The following is a 19,781-nucleotide window of genomic DNA, read 5'->3' as shown; positions in this document are numbered from 1 at the left end:
GTCAACATAAAAATATATATATATATATATTATAGCTCCTGGAATGTGAAGAAAAAAAACAAAAAAAAGCAGCTTTGTCCAAAAGGTCCGGGGTTCTAAACCTTTCAGGACATTTTCTTTCTTACTTAAATGCATGTATTTTTGCCCAAAAATAATTTCTGTAATTTGGTTTTGATTAAAAATTTTAGCTTTTATTAGCCTGTGTTGCACTGTCTATTGCTTGTGGCAGATTGAGCAAACTGAGGATCCATCAGTGAGCTTATTCCGATGGTCGACTGGGAGAGTTTCTAACTCTTTTATCAGATTTTTTTCTGATCTCTTCCACAGATCCCACTACAGCTGAATGTGCGGAGACAAAACAGAGTCTGTAAAAGCTAACATTTTTAATGAAGCCCAATTGCAAAAATGTTTTTTTTATCCCCAAATACATGCAAAAAATTGTCTGCAGAGTTGGACGACCTCTTTTGCCTTTTGAGTTTATTATTATGCTTATATTTTAGGAAAATGACTGATCATGAGCAGAGCGACGCATCGTCTCCTCCCAGCACTGGACGGGCCTCGTGATAGAGTTACTGCAAGACATTAGTAAATGATCGTCTGCTGATAACAGAGAGCAATGACTCAGAGACGGGATGTGACGCTGCTGCCTATGCTGCTCCTTGCCTCCATGACTTTATATGGTGAGTTCCACAATATTCTGCTGCGTCCAGTAATGGATCTGATGTTTCTTCATGTCCTATAAAAAAAAAAGGAAAGCCCCTTTTTCCTAGAGATTTTAGGGGCTCTCTGCAGTCAAACTGCCCCCAATCTGACATTTAGGGAAAGCCCTCTTGCAAATATTTGTAATGAGTGAATCATGGAGTATCCACCACTAAAGAAAAATCACGAGGGCTCCATGAGAGTCGCCAACAAGAATGTCACCATTGGAAGGAAGGCGGATCCTAACAGAAAACTAATCCCCTAAATACGATCCTGGTCAGAGAGTGACCAAACAATAATGCCACAATTTCTGCAAATAAAAGTACTACATAGTACACGTGTGTAAGGTGCCCCAGCGAGGTATTCGTGAGTGAGCTCTAGCCCATGCTTGCTTTGACACCCTACAGACAAAGTGTGTCCTCCTTCTGGTGTGCTGCAGTGTATGTGGTGCTTACCACTTACTTCTGACCAGCCGGTCTCTTCTGACTTCAGGAATTTCTCTTCTGGAACCAGGGCAGCAACAAATTCAGAGGACACGAAGTTCATAACAACAACTGGAATTTTACTTAGTAATTGGCAGCATTTACAGGCAGGTATAAAGGATAAGGCCCAACGGGTTGACATCTTTCCCACAGGTACTTGATACAAGTTCAGCCCTGGTTCCCAATTTAGGTGAAGCATCTCTGTTGCTTTGTTCTCTAGCCCTAGAGAATCTTCCTCATCAGTGACAGTATATCCGGATCCTAGTTCTCCCCACGTCCTAGACTTGAGTCCTAACTTCTTCTGCAGGCCTGCAGACAGAATGTGCCCCCAAGTCCTCGACGACTCTCTTGAGGTTCCCAGGCGAGCTAAGGGGACTCTTGTGGAGGGATTATTCTATCTGATGATCCACTAATCCGGGATACTAGGCCCACGTCTACCCTAGCAGCCAGACTAGAACCTGTCAGCTCTCTGAAGTACTGCACACAACTGACTGTGCTCGCTTCCTGTACCAAACACTAGCACTGGGTTCCCCTTCCCTCTACTTCCCTCTACTGGGCCTCCTGTCATAGTTAACCCACCTGGACTAAACTGCAGCCCCAGAGGGTTCTAACTTTGAGAACGTGCTTTTTATTTTATTTATTGATTTTACTCACTTATATAGCGCCATTATTCTGCAGCGCATTACAGACATTATGGGCACTGTCCCCATTGGGGCTCACTATCTAAATTCCCTATCAGTATGTCTTTGGAGTGTGGGAGGAAACCGGAGAACCCGGAGGAAACCCACGCAAACACGGGGAGAACATACAAACTCCTTGCAGATGTTGTCCTTGGTGGGATTTGAATTCAGGATCCCAGCGCTGCAAGGCTGCAGTACCAACCACTGAGCCACCTTTTTTGGTGTCAGGGGGAAACTACCTCCTTCACCACTGCTACACGTGTACATATGGGAGCAACATAAACCTGCCAAACAGTGCACAATAATAATAATACAGCCATACAGAGGACAAATAGCAGAAAAACAGGATGCAAGGAACAGAGCCAAACAATGTGCAATATGTGGGGTCATACAATGTACAATATGTGGGGTCTTACAATGTACAATATGTGTGGTGTAGTGCTGTGGTGCTCACACTGTGCATAATGAGGCAGTGACCCAAGGAAAGTTCAATTTAAATGTCTTTATTTGCAGAACTTACAACTTAAATGCAAATGGTGTCTTCCGGATCGCAGCCGGGTGCTCCAAACAGTCCATATAAACTGGTTGCCGTGGGCGACGGCCGCGCCGTCTTGCTCTGAGGTGCGTCAGTTGCTTTGCCTTCACACTCCTATGTTATGCCTTCACTCACACAAGCTTGTCATGCTTCCTGCTCTGCAGGCTTGCAAATAAACCACTGACACACCCAAACGTTTGTTGCAGGTTTTTAAACGAAAACTGTGGACATGAGCCAGGCTGGAGGGAGTGGACCTCCCCACTACCTTCCTGTAGTCCACTCCAAGAGTAAAAGTCCATGCCAGGTTTTACTAAATCTGCCTTGGTCAAATAGCTTGACCAAGTCCAAACTTATTTTTATTCTGCACTGCAATCACAGCTGTGTCTGTGATTGCAATGCACTCCAGCGGGATCAATATGCTTCAATGCAAATCCTAGGAGACACATACCGTCCCTCGCATATGATCCCTCTCACTTCCTCACATGTCCCCCCCGCCTCTGTTCAAACTTGTGGAGTTGACCACTTGTTACCATACAGGGTGCCCATGACAGGGCATCCGCATTCCCTTGCGACTTCCCCGCCGGATGTTCCACCGAAAAACTAAAGTTTTGTAGGGACAGGAACCATCTGGTGACCCGAGCATTCCTCTCCTTTGCATTTCTCATCCAGACAAGGGGCGAATGGTCCGTTACTAAACGAAACTGTCGCCCTAGCAAATAATAGCGTAAGGACTCCAAGGCCCACTTAATAGCCAAGCACTCCTTCTCCACTACGCTATCATTTTTCTCTGCCGGGGTAAGTTTTCTGCTCAAGTAGGTGACCGGATGTTCATCTCCATTCACCTCTTGCGACAGTACCGCTCCTAGGCCTATGTCAGAGGCATCCCTTTGCATGGTGAAGCCTTTCTTGAAGTTGGGGGAGATGAGGATCGGCTGTCCGCACAACGCCAACTTCATGGACTGGAACGCTTCCTCTGCTTGAGGGTTCCGCCGAACCATAACCGACTTCTTACCCTTTGACAGATTGGTCAGGGGCTCCGTTCTCCTAGCAAAATTAGGTATAAATCATCGGTAGTACCCGACAATGCCGAGGAATGCTCTCACCTATTTTGTAGTCACAGGCTTGGGCCAGTTTTGAATGGCCTCTATCTTGTTTATTTGGGGTTTGATAACCCCATGGCCAATCACATACCCCAAGTACTGGGCTTTCTCGAGACCTATCGCACATTTTTTTGGGGTTCGCTCTCAGGCCCACTACTCTGAGCAAATCCACTACTACTTGTTCCTGGGATAAGTGGGTCTGCCAATCAGTACTAAAGATGATAATATCATTCAAATATGCAGATGCGTACTTCTGATTGGGCTCCAAAACTATGTCCATCAGCCTCTGGAATGTAGCCGGGGCCCCATGTAACCCAAAAGGCAAGACGACATAGTGATACAGGCCCTCCGGTGTTATAAAGGCGGTCTTCTCCTTCGCCGATTCTGTCAGAGGCACCTGCCAGTAATCCTTGGTGAGATCGAGCGTGGGGAAGTACTGGGCCTGCCCCAGTCTCTCAATCAGCTCGTCCACCCGGGGCATTGTTTAAAGGTAAAATTTTGACATCTCATTCAATTTTCGGAAGCCGTTACAGAATCGTAACGATCCGTCCAGCTTCTGAATCAGCACAATGGGGCTGGCCCACTCACTCCGGGATTCCTCGATTACTGCTAGTTTGAGCATTTGTTTTACTTCCGGCAATATGGCTTGCCTCCAGGCTTCTGGAACACGGTATGGTTTCATTCGCACCTCACCCAAGGCTCGGTAACAATATCATGTTGGATGACAGAGGTGCGGCTGGGTAGTTCGGAGAATATGTCCGTATTCTGCTGCACTAACCTCCGCGCCTCCCGCCGCTGCTGTTAAGTGAGAGCGTCAGTTATCTTTACTAGTGTTGAGCTGGTATGTTCAAGTAACCCTTTTGCCGAGTATGCTCGGGTCGAGTTCCGAGTATTTATAGCTGCTCGGTGTTATGCTTGAATCGCTCCCGTGTGCATGATTTGCAACTGTTTGACAGTTTTATTACATGGGAGGAATGTCTATTTCTTACACATTCCTCACATGTATTAAAGCTGTCAAACAGTTGCAAATCACGCACACGGGAGCGATTCAAACATATCACCGAGCAGCTATAAATACTCGGAGCTTGGCCCGAGTATACTCGGACAGAACATACTCGCTCAACCCTAATCTTTACCTCTCCTCCAGCCTCCTCCCGGGCCGGCGTTGGAGGGTCCACAGACGGTACGACCGAAGTTGCATCCTCAATCAAACATTCCCGGTCTTTCCAGGCTTTTAGAAGGTTCACATGATAGAGTTGTTCCGGTTTTCTCTTTCTGGGTTGGTGCACTTTTTGTAAGGGGTACAGGGTGGTAGTAGTGGCGAGGGACTGCAGTTGTTGTGTTCCTACAGCCTGAACGCCCACAAATAAAAGATAATGTCCCGGTTGTCTGGTGATTTGAATGTAGTGTACGACACTTAGTTTTCTGGGACATCTCCGTTTTCTTCAGGAGTTCAGTTGTTGCAGGCAAACAAGCAATCACTTTCAGACTTTGTTCTTTTTATATAAAAAAACAACTTTACTTAACTCCGTTTGTTCAGTTTTGGTTACAGATGGTCTTTTAAGCACCTCCATTACAGTTTTCATCCTCTCTCCTGTCCCTTCCTGTCCTGTCCTCAGAGTTATTTTCCCCGGTACCACAGCTTCCCAGAACACGGTCCTACTCTCCTCAGGTATGTGCCCGTCCGCTCTCCCCTCCTTGGGAGTAGTGAAGGCTGGCTCCATCAGTCCTTCTACAGGCCGTAGACCTCGGACGTTTAGGGAATTTTCTTCAGAGTTGTCCGCTTTATCGTTCCCCAAGCTGCCTAACTCTTTTCCAATCATCCGTCTGTATCTCTGTTGACCTTCAGCCCCCCAGGGTCCCGAGCTTCTCCTCAGTCTTCCTCCAGCACTGACTTAACGTTACCAACACCAACTACAACTCTGACTGAATTGATCCCTGACAGGAATAACCGTTTTTTATCCTCTGGCACAAAACTTCTCCCCGTTTTTCAACTGGACCAATCATCAACCGTCTCCGACACTGGAGCTATTACTAAATATATTAACTATTTCTATCCTAAACTATTGTGCCCCCCACTGCACAGTACCCAATTCCTAATCTAATATACCATCCACTCCTGTCCCTGTAAATAGCATTATACAATAGACATTTACATATTCATATATAGACACTGAGTAGAACAATACATTCACAAAAGGGAAAGAGGCGCATGACCATCCCGCTCACCCTCTTACATACCCTGTAATTTACCTCCCCAATCTTCTCCGGGACTTCATATGGCCTTTGCTACTTGGCCAAGAGCTTACTCTCTGGAGTGTGCACTAATACCAATACTCGATCCCCTTCTTTAAAGGACCTGACTGTGGCTCTTTTATTATACGGGCGACTCTGCGCTGCTTGGGCATCCATTAGATGCTCTTTTACCATAGGCATGACCGCTGCGATCTGATCCTGCATATTCGCCACGAGCTCAATTACACTTCTATGCGGAGTCGGCTCCTGTTCCCACGTCTCTTTGGCTACATCCAGCAACCCCCCTAGGATGGCTGCCGTACAGTAGCTCAAAGGGTGAGAACCCAGTGGAAGTCTATGGTACCTCGCGGACAGCGAACATTAAATAGTGCAGTAACATGTCACAATACATCCCATCCTTCGAAACCACCTTTTTTTAACATGGACTTGAGGGTTTTATTAAACTGCTCAACTAAACCGTCGGTCTGTGGATGGTAGACCGATGTGCGCAACTGTTTTATTTTCAGCATCTTGCACAGTTCCTCTGTCACCTTGGACATGAAAGGAGTCCCCTGATCTGTAAGGATCTCCTTAGGTAGCCCAAGGCAACAGAATATGACAAACAGCTCCCATTCAATAAGTTTAGCCCAGGTGTGGTGTAGCGGAATTGCCTCGGGGTAACGGGTGGCATAATCGACAACCACAAGTATTTTGTTGGTGACCACAAGCGGACTTTACAATGGGCCCCACCAAATCTATCGCAATCCATTCAAAGGTACCTCTGAGGCACTACTTGCTGTTCCACAACCTCGTCCCGGATCTTATCAACCCTATAGAGTAAATCTTGGTTGACCGCCATGCGCGGAAAAAAACTGTCTCTGTACCCGGTTGTTGAGCCACCCCATTTACCTCAATTACCCTTTCCCGTGCCCGTGTCAGGGTAGGCTCCTGTAGCAAAGCTGTCCCAAACACTCGCCAGGACACTTCCAGCTCTGGGATTGATGGAGTCTCCTTGACCTCTCCTGCCAATACCTCTAGGGGAAGCCTATTGGGTTCACACTCTATCCCTGGGTTGTCGACCCCTACAGCAGGTATCCCTGACTCGGGATCTTCGTTTTCCGCACCCGTATACATTCTTATTTTGGGAGGGTTAATCTTACTCTCCCACAAGGACCAAAACAGTGGTAAATTTCTTCCCAGCACAGTCCCGTAAGGAAGTTTTTACCACACCCACCACATGTTTAATCTCTCCACACAGAGTGGAAAAGGTAACCTCCGCCGTCGGATACTCGCGGAGTTCGCCATGTATGCACACGTCCCCGACTTTACCCCAGTGGGTTCTAACCCAGAGATCAATGACCCATGGACGAGGGACACTAGACTCCGAGTCCAAGAGAGCCTCAGCTTGATGTCCATTGACGATTGACACACACCTGGCACAGATGGGGTTCACTCGCTGGACCGACAGGGTCCGCAGTGTAGACGTTACGAGTATACATAGACACCCGGCGGGTAAACCCGCAGTCCATGGGTTCAGCAGTCAGCGGGAAGTTAGCAGCCACATGTCCTGGCCCTTGGCATCGCCAGCACCTAATAGCGGTGGCACCGCCAGACCTTGAGACCGATTTAGGGGAAACTAATCTCCTGCCACTCTCACTCCGGGGTACCCCCTCAGTGTGGGCTTGGTTCCGGCTGTTCCCAGCAGAGGGACGTGACCCCCTTCCAGGCTCCTGGGCTTCCTGGGCTTGCAGGGGCCGGCGGGTTACCTGCAGTGGGGCAGAGTCCCATATAAAGTCCTGGGTGGCTGTATACCGCTCGATCAGGCTAACCACCTGGTCTAGGTTACCTGGGTCCCCTTGCCCCACCAGACGCTGTATGGCTGCTGGCAGATTTCACACCAGCCGATCCACCACCACCCTCTCTACCATTTGGGCTGGGCTCAAGGTCTCAGGCTGGAGCCACTTTTTGACCAACTGTAACAAGTCATATGCCTGAGACCTAGCGGGTCGGCACTCCGCAAAGGACCACTGGTACACGCATTGTGCCCGCACATAAGTTTTAACCCCCAGTCGGGCAAGAATCTCACCTTTCAGCTTCCCACAGTTCAAGGCATCCTCCCGGGTAAGGTCAAAGTACACCTTCTGGGCATCTCCCATCAGGAATGGGGCCCAACCTCAGCCCACTGAGCAATTGGCAACCTCTCTTGCTCCGCTGTGCGTTCAAACATGGTGAGGAAAGCTTCCATGTCGTCCTCGGGACTCATCTTCCTCAGTGCTGACCTGACTTTGCCCCGGGCCTCTGAACGAATCGGGCTCGGTGCTGGGGGTGTCTCTCGCAGAGCAGCAATCTGTTGCAAAATCAGTTCATTAGTTTTCTGCTGTTGTTGATACAGTAGCTGCTGCTGATTGTGTTGTTGTTGCAGCAACAGCTGCTGCTGCTGGGTGAGTACCAACTGTTTTAGTAGCTCCTCCATGTTGCCAGCCGGCCCGAGCTGTAGCTTTGCAGGCTTGACCACGGACATGCAGCTTTTGGGGTATGCCTCAGTTCACACTGCCCACATTCTCCACCATATTGTAATGCGGCGGTGTTCACACTGTGCGGTAATGAGGCAGTGACCCAAGGAAAGTTCAATTGAAATGTCTTTATTTGCAGAACTTACAACTTAAATGCAAATGGTGTCCTCTGGATCGCAGCCGGGTGCTCCAAACAGTCCATATAAACTGGTTGCGTCTTGCTCTGAGGTGCGTCAGTTGCTTTGCCTTTACAGGCCTGTGTTATGTCTTCACACAAGCTTGCCGTGCACAGATCCTCTAGCTCTGCAGCTTGCAAATAAACCACTGACACACCCAAACCTTTGCTGCAGGTTTTTAAACTAAAACTGTGGACATGAGCCACGTGCAAGACCCAGGTTGAAGGGAGCGGACCGCCCCACTGCCATCCTGCAGTACACTCCAAGAATAAAAGCCCATGCCGGGTTTTACTAAATCTCCCTTGGTCAAATAGCTTGACCAAGTCCAAACTTACTTTTATTCTGCACTGCAACCACAGCTGTGTCTGTGACTGCAATGCACTTCAGCGGGATCAATATGCTTCTGAGCTCATTCTGGGGGATACATACCGTCCCTCGCATATAATTCCCCTCACTGCCTCAGAGGGGTCATACAATGTGCAATATGTGGGGTCATACAATGTGCAATATGTGGGGTCTTACAATGTGCAATATGTGGGGTCTTACAATGTGCAATATGTGTGGTCATACAATGTGCAATATGTGGGTTCATACAATGTGCAATATGTGGGGTCATACAATGTGCAATATGTGGGGTCATACAATGTGCAATATGTGGGGTCATACAATGCAATATGTGTGGTCTTACAATGTGCAGTATGTGGGGTCTTACAATGCAATATGTGTGGTCTTACAATGTGGGGTCATACAATGTGCAATATGTGGGGTCATACAATGCAATATGTGTGGTCTTACAATGTGCAATATGTGGGGTCTTACAATGCAATATGTGTGGTCTTACAATGTGCAGTATGTGGGGTCATACAGTGCAATATGTGTGGTCTTACAATGTGCAGTATGTGGGGTCTTACAATGTGCAATATGTGGGGTCATACAATGTGCAATATGTGTGGTCTTACAATGTGCAATATGTGGGGTCTTGCAATGTGCAATATGTGGGGTATTACAATGTGCAATATGTGGGGTCTTACAATGTGCAATATGTGGGGTCATACAATGTGCAGTATGTGGGGTCTTACAATGTGCAATATGTGGGGTCTTACAATGTGCAATATGTGGGGTCTTACAATGTGCAGTATGTGGGGTCATACAATGTGCAATATGTGGGGTCATACAATGCAATATGTGTGGTCTTACAATGTGTAATATGTGGGGTCTTACAGTGTGCAATATGTGGGGTCTTACAATGTGCAATATGTGGGGTCTTACAATGTGCAATATGTGGGGTCATACAATGTGCAATATGTGTGGTCTTACAATGCAATATGTGTGGTCTTACAATGTGTAATATGTGGGGTCTTACAATGTGCAATATGTGGGGTCATACAGAGAGCAAATATCAGCTAGATAGGATGTAAATAACAGGAGCAGACAATTAATAGGGTGTAAATAATAGCGCCATACAGAGTAAACTGGACAAAAATAGGGTATACTGAATATATCAGGATTACATAAGGTGCAAAACCAGAGCAATAAAGGGTGTAAAAACTCAGAGCCATCCATGTTGCAAAATAACACCTACAGCATTGCTCATCCAGGGCCACCTGATACATGAATACAATGCAAGCTGTACAGTGGTAAATGACACACACGGATGGAAAATGTGACTCTACACAACAATGACAATGTAGAAGTATTTCAGGATCAGTGGAAAGCCGGGTGACGACCCCTCCGGTCCGTGTAATGGCTTCTGTTGCCTCCGCACACACGGGGACGGATTTTCCTAATATATGTCCCCTGCAGGATCACAGCCACGTGATGACTTGTTGTTTCGTCCATATATCGAGCTCTCCCGCAGGAAGTTATTTTCCATGTAGCGGATAGTTCCTCGTGATCCCGGAGCTCGATGCATGTCACCCACACGCTGAGACGCGCATGGACAGGAAATCCGCATCCTGCCTGTCTAATCTGCGGCTTCTTCTGGCAGCGCTTTCCTCCTCTTCTTCTGGCAGCGCTTTCCTCCTCTTCTTCTGGCAGCACTTTCCTCCTCTTCTTCTGGCAGCGCTTTCCTCCTCTTATTCTGGAAGCGCTTTCCTCCTCTTCTTCTGGCAGCGCTTTCCTCCTCTTCTTCTGGCAGCGCTTTCCTCCTCTTCTTCTGGCAGCGCTTTCCTCCTCTTCTTCTGGCAGCGCTTTCCTCCTCTTCTTCTGGCAGCGCTTTCCTCCTCTTCTTCTGGCAGCGCTTTCCTCCTCTTCTTCTGGCTGCGCTTTCCTCCTCTTCTTCTGGCAGCGTTTTCCTCCTCTTATTCTGGCAGCGCTTTCCTCCTCTTCTTCTGGCAGCGCTTTCCTCCTCTTCTTCTGGCAGTGCTTTCCTCCTCTTCTTCTGGCAGCGCTTTCCTCCTCTTCTTCTGGCAGGGCTTTCCTCCTCTTATTCTGGCAGCGCTTTCCTCCTCTTCTTCTGGCAGCGCTTTCCTCCTCTTCTTCTGGCAGGGCTTTCCTCCTCTTATTCTGGCAGCGCTTTCCTCCTCTTCTTCTGGCAGCGCTTTCCTCCTCTTCTTCTGGCAGCGCTTTCCTCCTCTTGTAGTCAGGAAGGTCTTGGAGTTATATCGTGTATCTGGGTCACCGCTCCCTGCCCAACTGCTTTACTGCTTAACCTTTGGCAGAGAGCAGACATGATGGGAGTTGTGAGTTTACAGAATTATGTAGAAACATGGCCGGATCCAGGTGTGTGGAAGTCCAAGGGGAAATATTGGGACGACTTCCCCTTTTCGTAGAAGGAAATAAACAGAATAGTTCAGAAAACTCTGCCTAAAAGCCACCATATTGTGCAAAAATAGCAACGTCATACGGTGCATAAATAACAGTGCTATACAATATGGAAATAACAGTACCATACAGTGCATTAATAATAGTGCCATAGAGTGCAATAATAATAGTGCTATACAATATGGAAATAACAGTACCATACAGTGCATTAATAATAGTGCCATAGAGTGCAATAATAACAGTGCTATACAATATGGAAATAACAGTACCATACAGTGCATTAATAATAGTGCCATAGAGTGCAATAATAATAGTGCTATACAATATGGAAATAACAGTACCATACAGTGCATAAATAATAGTGCCATAGAGTGCAATAATAATAGTGCTATACAATAAGGAAATAATAGTGCCATAGAGTGCATAAATAGCAGGGCCTTACAGTGCATAAACAGTGACATACAATATGGAAATACCAGTGCCATACAGTACAGAAATAATAGTGCCATACAGTGCAACAATGCTATACAATATGGAAATAACAGTGCCACACAGAGCATAAATAATAGTGCCATAGAGTACATAAATGGCAGGGCTATAAAGTACATAAATAACAGTGCCATAGAGTGCATAAATAGCAGGGCCTTACAGTGCATAAACAACAGTGACATACAATATGGAAACAACAGTACCATATAGTGCATACATAATAGTGCCATAGAGTGCAGTAATAACAGTGCTATACAATATGGAAATAATAGTGCCATAGAGTGCATAAATAATAGTGTCATAAAGTGCAATAATAACAGTGCCATAAAGTGCATAAATAACAGTGCCATACAGTGTATACATAATAGTGCCATACAATATGTTTATAACAGTATCTAACCCTGCAATAAGTAACAGTGTCCTGCAATATGAAACCAACAGTGTCATCCAGTGCACAAATAGCAGAGCTATACAGTAGCCACATTACATTGCCAAGCAGCAGTATCATATAATGCCAAAATAGGAGCGCCATACTGCCTCCAAATAACAATGTTTATATAATATCCTGCAGCAACACCATGTGGCGCCCAAATATTACCACAGTGTGCCTAGTAGTCCTGACGAGTGGCACAGTCCGTGCTGCGTGGGAAATGTTTCTTCAGGAAAGCGCCTGATGCAGGATGGCTGCAGACCTCGTGGCTTTGGCACCACAGGATCTGGCTGCCCTCATTAAGGTCACACAGTGTAGCCTGGAGTAGTGTGCGCTCATCGATGGTGGATACCAGCTACTTGCCCGATGTGCCTCTCCTATGGCCCCCCCCTGTGCCTCAGGGTAGGAAGCTCCGAGGTCTAATCTACTTTTGCCGGTTGGCACCGTTGAGCCTTTGCCCATGGTCGGGAATCTCACAGCACTTTCTTCTTCCTTGGTTTAGGTTTTCTGCTGGTCTGGGCACAGAGTGACACCATAGAACTGACTACGACCAGTGGGAGCCAGGGAAGTCCTATGTCACCCGCGGGGTTCAATATAGCGACCGGAGGGAACGTCTCTATTGACCTCCCGCACTGGCACAGCACCAGTATGGTGCCAATGGTCACCACTCCTGCACCAGACACCGCACTGAATATGGACAACGCACCAACTGCAGCCGCCAACCTGAACAGTGCGACAATACCGCTGCCGACTGCCCCGACTACAAGGACCAGAGGTGCCAGGGAGTCACCTGCTATAACTGATGCCAAGATGTCCGCTGCGAAGACCCTCACACCTGGCACCAACATAGGAACGACCGACAGCATCAATGTCATCCCGAGGGCAATAAAGAAATCCAGAGCGGCCTCCAACTCCACAGGTGAGAGCTATCACTGTGCTATCTGTGTGTTACATAGGACTGCAGGTGACATCTACTACTTTATCTGTACTCAGAGAGCTATCACTGTGCTATCTGTGTGTTACATAGGACTGCAGGTGACATCTACTAAATTATCTGTACTCAGAGAGCTATCACTGTGTTATCTGTGGTGTTACATAGGACTGCGGGTGACATCTACTACATTATCTGTACTCAGAGAGTTATCACTGTGTTATCTGTAGTGTTACATAGGACTGCGGGTGACATCTATTACATTATCTGTACTCAGAGAGTTATCACTGTGTTATCTGTGGTGTTACATAGGACTGCGGGTGACATCTACTATATTATCTGTACTCAGAGAGTTATCACTGTGTTATCTGTAGTGTTACATAGGACTGCGGGTGACATCTACTATATTATCTGTACTCAGAGAGTTATCACTGTGTTATCTGTAGTGTTACATAGGACTGCAGGTGACATCTACTACATTATCTGTACTCAGAGAGTTATCACTGTGTTATCTGTGGTGTTGCATAGGACTGCAGGTGACATCTACTACATTATCTGTACTCAGAGAGCTATCACTGTGCTATCTGTGTGTTACATAGGACTGCAGGTGACATCTACTACATTATCTGTACTCAGAGAGTTATCACTGTGCTATCTGTGTGTTACATAGGACTGCAGGTGACATCTACTACATTATCTGTACTCAGAGAGCTATCACTGTGCTATCTGTGTGTTACATAGGACTGCAGGTGACATATACTACATTATCTGTACTCAGAGAGTTATCACTGTGTTATCTGTGGTGTTACATAGGACTGCAGGTGACATATACTACATTATCTGTACTCAGAGTTATCACTGTGTTATCTGTAGTGTTACATAGGACTGCAGGTGACATCTACTACATTATCTGTACTCAGAGAGTGATCACTGTGCTATCTGTGTGTTACATAGGACTGCAGGTGACATATACTACATTATCTGTACTCAGAGAGCTATCACTGTGCTATCTGTGTGTTACATAGGACTGCAGGTGACATATACTACATTATCTGTACTCAGAGAGTTATCACTGTGTTATCTGTGGTGTTACATAGGACTGCAGGTGACATATACTACATTATCTGTACTCAGAGTTATCACTGTGTTATCTGTAGTGTTACATAGGACTGCAGGTGACATCTACTACATTATCTGTACTCAGAGAGTTATCACTGTGTTATCTGTGGTGTTACATAGGACTGCAGGTGACATCTCCTACATTATCTGTACTCAGAGAGCTATCACTGTGCTATCTGTGTGTTACATAGGACTGCAGGTGACATATACTACATTATCTGTACTCAGAGAGTTATCACTGTGTTATCTGTGGTGTTACATAGGACTGCAGGTGACATATACTACATTATCTGTACTCAGAGTTATCACTGTGTTATCTGTAGTGTTACATAGGACTGCAGGTGACATCTACTACATTATCTGTACTCAGAGAGTTATCACTGTGTTATCTGTGGTGTTACATAGGACTGCAGGTGACATCTCCTACATTATCTGTACTCAGAGAGTTATCACTGTGTTATCTATGGTGTTACATAGGACTGCAGGTGACATCTACTACATTATCTGTACTCAAAGAGTTATCACTGTGTTATCTGTGGTGTTACATAGGACTGCAGGTGACATCTACTACATTATCTGTACTCAGAGAGTTATCACTGTGTTATCTGTGGTGTTACATAGGACTGCAGGTGACATCTACTACATTATCTGTACTCAGAGAGTTATCACTGTGTTATCTGTGGTGTTACATAGGACTGCAGGTGACAACTACTACATTATCTGTACTCAGAGAGTTATCACTGTGTTATCTGTGGTGTTACATAGGACTGCAGGCGACATCTACTACATTATCTGTACTCAGAGAGCTATCACTGTGCTATCTGTGTGTTACATAGGACTGCAGGTGACATCTACTACATTATCTGTACTCAGAGAGTTATCACTGTGTTATCTGTGGTGTTACATAGGACTGCAGGTGACATCTACTACATTATCTGTACTCAGAGCTATCACTGTGTTATCTGTGGTGTTACATAGGACTGCAGGTGACATATACTACATTATCTGTACTCAGAGAGTTATCACTGTGTTATCTGTGGTGTTACATAGGACTGCAGGTGACATCTACTACTTTATCTGTACTCAGAGAGTTATCACTGTGTTATCTGTGGTGTTACATAGGACTGCATGTGACATCTACTACTTTATCTGTACTCAGAGAGTTATCACTGTGTTATCTGTGGTGTTACATAGGACTGCAGGTGACATCTACTACATTATCTGTACTCAGAGAGATATCACTGTGTTATCTGTGGTGTTACATAGGACTGCAGGTGACATCTACTACATTATCTGTACTCAGAGAGTTATCACTGTGTTATCTGTAGTGTTACATAGGACTGCGGGTGACATCTACTATATTATCTGTACTCAGAGAGTTATCACTGTGTTATCTGTAGTGTTACATAGGACTGCGGGTGACATCTATTACATTATCTGTACTCAGAGAGATATCACTGTGGTATTTGTGCTGTTACATAGGACTGCAGGTGACATCTACTACATTATCTGCACTCAGAGAGTTATCACTGTGTTATCTGTGGTGTTACATAGGACTGCAGGTGACATCTACTACTTTATCTGTACTCAGAGAGTTATCACTGTGTTATCTGTGGTGTTACATAGGACTGCAGGTGACATCTACTACATTATCTGTACTCAGAGAGTGATCACTGTGTTATCTGTGGTGTTACATAGGACTGCAGGTGACATCTACTACTTTATCTGTACTCAGAGAGATATCACTGTGTTATCTGTGGTGTTACATAGGACTGCAGGTGACATCTACTACATTATCTGTACTCAGAGAGTTATCACTGTGTTATCTGTGGTGTTACATAGGACTGCTGGTGACATCTCCTACATTATCTGCACTCAGAGAGTTATCACTGTGTTATCTGTGGTGTTACATAGGACTGCAGGTGACATCTACTACATTATCTGTACTCAGAGAGTGATCACTGTGTTATCTGTGGTGTTACATAGGACTGCAGGTGACATCTACTACATTATCTGTACTCAGAGAGTTATCACTGTGTTATCTGTGGTGTTACATAGGACTGCTGGTGACATCTCCTACTTTATCTGTACTCAGAGAGTGATCACTGTGTTATCTGTGGTGTTACATAGGACTGCAGGTGACATCTACTACATTATCTGTACTCAGAGAGTTATCACTGTGTTATCTGTGGTGTTACATAGGACTGCAGGTGACATATACTACATTATCTGTACTCAGAGTTATCACTGTGTTATCTGTAGTGTTACATAGGACTGCAGGTGACATCTACTACATTATCTGTACTCAGAGAGTTATCACTGTGTTATCTGTGGTGTTACATAGGACTACAGGTGACATCTACTACATTATCTGTACTCAGAGAGTTATCACTGTGTTATCTGTGGTGTTACATAGGACTGCAGGTGACATCTACTACTTTATCTGTACTCAGAGAGCTATCACTGTGCTATCTGTGTGTTACATAGGACTGCAGGTGACATCTACTACATTATCTGTACTCAGAGAGTTATCACTGTGTTATCTGTGGTGTTACATAGGACTGCAGGTGACATCTACTACATCATCTGTACTCAGAGCTATCACTGTGTTATCTGTGGTGTTACATAGGACTGCAGGTGACATATACTACATTATCTGTACTCAGAGAGTTATCACTGTGTTATCTGTGGTGTTACATAGGACTGCAGGTGACATCTACTACTTTATCTGTACTCAGAGAGTTATCATTGTGTTATCTGTGGTGTTACATAGGACTGCATGTGACATCTACTACTTTATCTGTACTCAGAGAGTTATCACTGTGTTATCTGTGGTGTTACATAGGACTGCAGGTGACATCTACTACATTATCTGTACTCAGAGAGATATCACTGTGTTATCTGTGGTGTTACATAGGACTGCAGGTGACATCTACTACATTATCTGTACTCAGAGAGTTATCACTGTGTTATCTGTAGTGTTACATAGGACTGCGGGTGACATCTACTATATTATCTGTACTCAGAGAGTTATCACTGTGTTATCTGTAGTGTTACATAGGACTGCGGGTGACATCTATTACATTATCTGTACTCAGAGAGATATCACTGTGTTATTTGTGCTGTTACATAGGACTGCAGGTGACATCTACTACTTTATCTGTACTCAGAGAGATATCACTGTGTTATCTGTGGTGTTACATAGGACTGCAGGTGACATCTACTACATTATCTGTACTCAGGGAGTTATCACTGTGTTATCTGTGGTGTTACATAGGACTGCAGGTGACATCTACTACATTATCTGTACTCAGAGAGTGATCACTGTGTTATCTGTGGTGTTACATAGGACTGCAGGTGACATCTACTACATTATCTGTACTCAGAGAGTTATCACTGTGTTATCTGTGGTGTTACATAGGACTGCAGGTGACATCTACTACTTTATCTGTACTCAGAGAGATATCACTGTGTTATCTGTGGTGTTACATAGGACTGCAGGTGACATCTCCTACATTATCTGCACTCAGAGAGTTATCACTGTGTTATCTGTGGTGTTACATAGGACTGCAGGTGACATCTACTACATTATCTGTACTCAGAGAGTGATCACTGTGTTATCTGTGGTGTTACATAGGACTGCAGGTGACATCTACTACATTATCTGTACTCAGAGAGTGATCACTGTGTTATCTGTGGTGTTACATAGGACTGCAGGTGACATCTACTACATTATCTGTACTCAGAGAGTTATCACTGTGTTATCTGTGGTGTTACATAGGACTGCAGGTGACATCTACTACTTTATCTGTACTCAGAGAGATATCACTGTGTTATCTGTGGTGTTACATAGGACTGCAGGTGACATCTCCTACATTATCTGCACTCAGAGAGTTATCACTGTGTTATCTGTGGTGTTACATAGGACTGCAGGTGACATCTACTACATTATCTGTACTCAGAGAGTGATCACTGTGTTATCTGTGGTGTTACATAGGACTGCAGGTGACATCTACTACATTATCTGTACTCAGAGAGTGATCACTGTGTTATCTGTGGTGTTACATAGGACTGCAGGTGACATCTACTACATTATCTGTACTCAGAGAGTGATCACTGTGTTATCTGTGGTGTTACATAGGACTGCAGGTGACATCTACTACATTATCTGTACTCAGAGAGTGATCACTGTGTTATCTGTGGTGTTACATAGGACTGCAGGTGACATCTACTACATTATCTGTACTCAGAGAGTGATCACTGTGTTATCTGTGGTATTACATAGGACTGCAGGTGACATCTACTACTTTATCTGTACTCAGAGAGTGATCACTGTGTTATCTGTGGTGTTACATAGGACTGCAGGTGACATCTACTACTTTATCTGTACTCAGAGAGTGATCACTGTGTTATCTGTGGTGTTACATAGGACTGCAGGTGCCATCTACTACATTATCTGTACTCAGAGTTATCACTGTGTTATCTGTGGTGTTACATAGGACTGCAGGTGACATCTACTACATTATCTGTACTCAGAGTTATCACTGTGTTATCTGTGGTGTTACATAGGACTGCAGGTGACATCTACTACTTTATCTGTACTCAGAGAGTTATCACTGTGTTATCTGTGGTGTTACATAGGACTGCAGGTGACATCTACTACATTATCTGTACTCAGAGAGTTATCACTGTGTTATCTGTGGTGTTACATAGGACTGCAGGTGACATCTACTACATTATCTGTACTCAGAGAGTTATCACTGTGTTATCTGTGGTGTTACATAGGACTGCAGGTGACATCTACTACATTATCTGTACTCAAAGAGTGATCACTCTGTTATCTGTGGTGTTACATAGGACTGCAGGTGACATCTACTACATTATCTGTGCTCAGAGAGTTATCACTGTGTTATCTGTGATGTTACATAGGACTGCAGGTGACATCTACTACATTATCTGTACTCAGGGAGTTATCACTGTGTTATCTGTGGTGTTACATAACACTGCAGGTGACATCTACTACATTATCTGTACTCAGAGTTATCACTGTGTTATCTGTGGTGTTACATAGGACTGCAGGTGACATCTACTACATTATCTGTACTCAGAGAGATATCACTGTGTTATCTGTGGTGTTACATAGGACTGCAGGTGACATCTACTACTTTATCTGTACTCACAGAGTTATCACTGTGTTATCTGTGGTGTTACATAGGACTGCAGGTGACATCTACTACATTATCTGTACTCAGAGAGTTATCACTGTGTTATCTGTGGTGTTACATAGGACTGCAGGTGACATCTACTACATTATCTGTACTCAGAGAGTTATCACTGTGTTATCTGTGGTGTTACATAGGACTGCAGGTGACATCTACTACATTATCTGTACTCAGAGAGTTATCACTGTGTTATCTGTGGTGTTACATAGGACTGCAGGTGACATCTACTACATTATCTGTACTCAGAGAGTTATCACTGTGTTATCTGTGGTGTTACATAGGACTGCAGGTGACATCTACTACTTTATCTGTACTCAGAGAGTGATCACTGTGTTATCTGTGGTGTTACATAGAACTGCAGGTGACATCTACTACTTTATCTGTACTCAGAGAGTGATCACTGTGTT

The 19,781-nt window shown here is 45.0% G+C and overlaps 1 protein-coding gene across 2 annotated transcripts in view; it reads left to right on the top strand.

Moving 5' to 3' along the window:
• The window catches only part of LOC141264533 (uncharacterized), a 91,558-nt gene that overhangs the window by 26,963 nt on the left and 44,814 nt on the right, over positions 1–19,781 (top strand). For both annotated transcript variants that reach the window (XM_073676808.1, XM_073676807.1), the window contains 2 exons: positions 501–680; positions 12,605–13,021. In XM_073676808.1, the coding sequence (XP_073532909.1) occupies positions 617–680; positions 12,605–13,021 (481 nt within the window). In that variant the 5' untranslated portion in view covers positions 501–616. The remainder of the gene's footprint in view (positions 1–500; positions 681–12,604; positions 13,022–19,781) is intronic.

Source organism: Phyllobates terribilis, unplaced genomic scaffold (genome assembly GCF_046119375.1).
Source record: "Phyllobates terribilis strain yellow unplaced genomic scaffold, ASM4611937v1 Scaffold_4__5_contigs__length_816908805, whole genome shotgun sequence".
Classification (NCBI taxonomy): domain Eukaryota; kingdom Metazoa; phylum Chordata; class Amphibia; order Anura; family Dendrobatidae; genus Phyllobates; species Phyllobates terribilis.
Note: the sequence above shows the minus strand (reverse complement) of the source record. Positions and strands in the feature narration are given on the sequence as shown.